Source organism: Microtus ochrogaster, chromosome 7, assembly GCF_000317375.1.
Source record: "Microtus ochrogaster isolate Prairie Vole_2 chromosome 7, MicOch1.0, whole genome shotgun sequence".
NCBI classification, from domain to species: domain Eukaryota; kingdom Metazoa; phylum Chordata; class Mammalia; order Rodentia; family Cricetidae; genus Microtus; species Microtus ochrogaster.
Genome location: NC_022014.1, coordinates 59,488,316 through 59,492,797, shown reverse-complemented (window position 1 = coordinate 59,492,797; position 4,482 = coordinate 59,488,316). Strand labels below are relative to the sequence as shown.

General features: G+C 47.0%; 1 protein-coding gene across 1 annotated transcript in view; it reads right to left on the bottom strand.

The window, feature by feature from the left end:
* Window positions 1-3,156: 3,156 nt before the first annotated feature.
* The window catches only part of Milr1 (mast cell immunoglobulin like receptor 1), a 16,472-nt gene continuing 15,146 nt past the window's right edge, over window positions 3,157-4,482 (bottom strand). Inside the window, exon 7 of the mRNA XM_005350418.3 lies at window positions 3,157-4,055. Within this exon, the coding sequence (XP_005350475.2) occupies window positions 3,996-4,055 (60 nt within the window). The 3' untranslated portion in view covers window positions 3,157-3,995. The remainder of the gene's footprint in view (window positions 4,056-4,482) is intronic.

The following is a 4,482-nucleotide window of genomic DNA, read 5'->3' as shown; positions in this document are numbered from 1 at the left end:
CCTGCCTCTGCCTCCCGAGTGCTGGGATTAAAGGCGTGCACCACCATCGCCCGGCCCCATCATTATTTTTTTAAGTAAATTACTGTTTTGTTTCTGAAATTGGAGTAAACTTTGTTTTTTGTTTAGTTGTTTGGTTGGTTTTGGTTTTTTGAGACAGGGTTTTTCAGTAGCTATGGAGCCTGTCCTGGAACTCACTATTTATCACAGAAGACTGAATCTTCTTCCCAGAATTCCATTCTCATCACCCTGCCTATACTTCCTGCCTGGTTGCCTCGCCTATACTTCCTGCCTAGCTACTGGTCTATCAGCGTCTTATTAAAATACAATTGACGGGTACAGACCATTATCCTACAGCATGTAGATAAGTCTGAAGGGTATTTTTTTTTTCTGTCGTTTTTTCAAGACGGTTTCTCTGTATAGCCTTGGCTGTCCTGGACTCTCTTTGTAGGCCAGATTGGCCTTGAACTCGTAGAAATCTGCCTGCCTCTGCCTCCTGAGTGCCACACAGGCCACTGCCCAACTTAAAGGGTATTTTCTTGATTAACAATTAATGTGGGAGGGCCCATCACCCTGTGGGAGGTGCCACCCCTGGGCAGGTGGTCCTGGGTTGTGTGGAAAAGCAGTCTGAGCAAGCTTGCCATTAGCAGCATTCTTCCCCGTTCCTTGGCTTCAGTTCCTGCCTTGAGCTCCAGCCCTGGCCTCCCCCACGATGATGGATGTAACCTGTAAGTTCTTAAACATACCCCAAGTCCTTTGGATCCACGTACTGCTGTGAAAGACCTGACCAGGTCATTTCTGGGAAGGTTGTGGAACTTTGGGCTGGAAAAACCACCCAGAGCTTAGAGCTTGGCGAGTGGTTCTGTGGGGGCTTGGGAGCTGATGCTGAGCCCCCTGACTTGTGAGGGTTCTGAGGGATTACAGGTGTGCACCATCACGGCCAGCTTCCAACTTGCCGGTCACTTTAAACAATCCTGGCTCCAGTTTGAATCCCCCGTCTCAGGGAGGATCCCACATGCTCGAAAGTGGTAGATTCCCCTCCATTACAACACATCCTGTTGGTTCGAGTCTTACATGAGGTTGCTCCTCTGTAGCCCCCACCCGAGGTGCTGTTTATGGGGAACACTATGGGGGGAGGAGGGGAACTCCGTTCAGAGGGAAATCGGAACTCAGGGAGATGTAAATTATATTTGAGTTTATTTATACCTTGGGCCAGCATTTTCATTGTCCCTGTGCCAGCTGACACTGTCTATTTGGACAGCTGGCTGTAAAGTCAGCCCTGGCTCTGCTAGTCACCAGCTGCGCGAACTTGAGCCTAATTACAGCCTTTTCCCCTTTAAAAAAGACTGAATCCCCCGGAAAGCCTGAGCACTGTCTCCTGTGTTTGGATTTCTTTACTTTTAAAATTACATTTACTTGAGTGTGTGTGTGGCGGGGGGGGGGGGGGATATACACATACACACTCCCTGGTACCAGTGTCGAGGTCAGAGGGCAACTTGGGAGTCCTGGGAATTGAACTCACACTACACAGCAAGTGCTTCTAACCACTGAGTCGTCCCGATGGCCCAGGCTTTCTGTAAAGAAGTGCCTCACTGAAAGACCCAGGCGTTCCATTCTTATGCACACACAACAGACTTGTGCGTACACGGGCATCAAGAGCCATGTTTGTAGTGTAAAAACTCCCATAGCTGCATTGTTTGTACCAGCCCAAAGCTGATAACAACCCCAAGTAAATTATCTCTAGGATTAAAGGCGTGCACCACTACCACCTGGTTTCTATGGCTAACTAGTGTGGCTCCTGGGATTGAAGGTGTGTGTCACCACTGCCTGGTTTGTAAGACTCACCAGTGGGGCCTGCTTTAGTCTCTGATCTTCAGCCAAGCTTCATTTATTAAAACACAAACAAAATATCCCTCCTGAATGCACCTTGGGATGTGCACATTTGAGATCTGAGCATTCTTAAATCCACTGATCCCTCTGAACAGGCAAAGATGATTTCCTACCCTTGCTGGGGACAGCATCCTCTCCCTTTGTAAAATAACACAATGCAAGCTTGGTGCACGAGGAAGATACTTTAGTGTGTTTGTGCTACAATGAAGAAATCAGTTTCAAGCCAGGCAGTGGTGGCGCACACCTTTAATACCAGCACTTGGGAGGCAGAGACAGGCAGATCTCCTTAAGGCCAGCCCGGTTCCAGGACAGGTTCCAAAACTACACAGAGAAACCCTGTCTTGAGGGGAGAAAAAAAAAAGAAGCAAAGCAAATCAATACTAACAAGATTTGTTTTCTTTTTACTTAGGTATATGTGTCTATGTGGGGGTCTGCTCACATGAGTGCCTAGAGTCCAGAGAGGGTATCGGATCCCCTGGAATTGAGGTTCAGGCAGTTGTGAGCTGCCTAATGTGGTGGTTAGGGGCCACCCAGTGTCTTCTGTCAAAGCAGCCCGGGCTTTTAACTGCTGAACCATCTCTTCAACTAACTTTATGTGTTTGCAGACACATAGTCTTACACACACACACACACACACACACACACACGAGGTCTGCTCCCCTATACTACAGGGGTTACAGGTGTGTGTAACTACACCTGACTTTTTACGTGGGTGCCGGGGACCTGACACAGGTTCTCATACTTGTGAAGTAAGCATACTTGTGAAGTAAGCGCTCTTTCCTGAGGAGCCAGCACCCCAGACCCTCAGACCCATTTTCAAGGTCACCTATATTTAGACAGGGATTATGCTTTGTGGTGGTCTTTATTTGTAGCTGTTGGTTGTGTGTTTCTTCTTGCTTGCTTTTTTTTTTTTTTTCATTCCTATTTTTGAGACATGGTCTCACTATGTAGCCATGGCTGTCCTGGAACTCACAGAAATCTACCTGCCTCTGTATCCTGAGTGCTGGAATTAAAGATGTGTACCACCACACCTGGCCACACTTTGTGGTTTTGTGTTCGAACCTTTGGTAGGCAGGGGGGCAAGGGATCGTGAAAGATGATTATTGTAATTCCTCTTGGTTCACTTACAAACAGCACTGTTGTCTAAGATTTAACTCTTGTTTGTTTGTTGTTTTAGAGATGGGGTTTCTCTGTAGTTTTGGAGCCTGTTTGGAGTTAGCTCTTGTAGACCACGCTGGCCTCAAACTCACAGAGATCCACCTACCTGTCTTTGCCTGGGAAAAGTGCTGGGAAAAGGCATACACCACCACTGCCCGGCCTAGATTTAACTTTTTAAATTTTTATTACTTATTTTTAGATGAGATTGGGCATGTTCCAGGTGATATGGCTGTAGGCTTGTTAATTTTTAATTGTTTAGGTGTGTGTTTGTGCATGAGTACAGTGCCTGCAGATGCCAGAAGACAGTGATGGATCCTCTGGAAACAAAGTTATTGGCAGCTCTGAGCTGTGGGACTCAAACTCCTGTCCCTTGAAAGAGCAGTATGTGCTTTTAACTGCACAGCCCCCTCTTGGGCCCCGAGGTAATTAAAGGTATTGGAGAGTGAGGACGATGGACGCCCACAAAATCAAATACTTAATAACTGTTATCAAGCCTGGCTACTTAGATGACAAGATTAGATGCCCAAAATTAGCCAAAGGAATAGTGTTCAGATGTGAAAAATAGAAATTCACTTTGGTGACTAGCTTAAATAGTTTTGGTTTTGTGGTTTTTGTTTTTTGTTTGTTTGTTTGGTTGGTTGTTTTTTTGTTTTTCGAGACAGGGCTATGGAGTCTGTCCTGGAACTCACTCTGTAGACCAGGCTGTCCTCCAACTCACAGAGACTGCCTGCCTCTGCCTCCCGAGTGCTGGGATTAAAGGTGTGTGTCTCCACCACCTGCCTAGTTTTGTGTTTTAAGACGGGGTCTTGCTTTTAGTCCCAGTTGGCCGTGAATTCAGGGTCCTCCTTCCCCAGCTTGGTGTGAAACTGAAGCGCCAGGCAAATTGGCTGTTCGCCTATACACACCGGCTTACTAGAAAGTCTCTTTTACACGGGATGCAGTCGGTTTCTTCACACTTCAGTAGGTGAGGTTAGAATAGACGTAATCCGTTTTATTACCAGCATGGCCCTCTGTAACAGAAAAGAGAAAAGAACTCAGTCACTTCCAGCGATAAACTCAGGCAAAGCCTAAATGGGACCCCCATTTCAGGAGTGTGGGCTCGGAGGTAACAGCGCTTGTCACCAAGTTCTATCCCAGGGTCCCACAGGGAGGAAGGAGAGCGCTGACACCAAGTTGTCCTCAGACTGTCAGTGGGTCCCAGCAGGCTCCTCATCTCAGCACTGGGGTCACAGGCCCGAGCATGACTGCGCCAAGCTTTTTTGCATGAGGGTTGGGGGTCCACACTGATGTCCCATGCTAGTGAGGCAGACAAGAGCTCCGAATACAGAGCCATCTCCCCGGCCCTCAACTGCTCCTTGAAAATGTTTCAGTAGTGACTGAATCCTCCTCTTGGGAGTTTTTTGATTTTTTTTTTTTTTTTTTTTTTTTTTGGTTTTT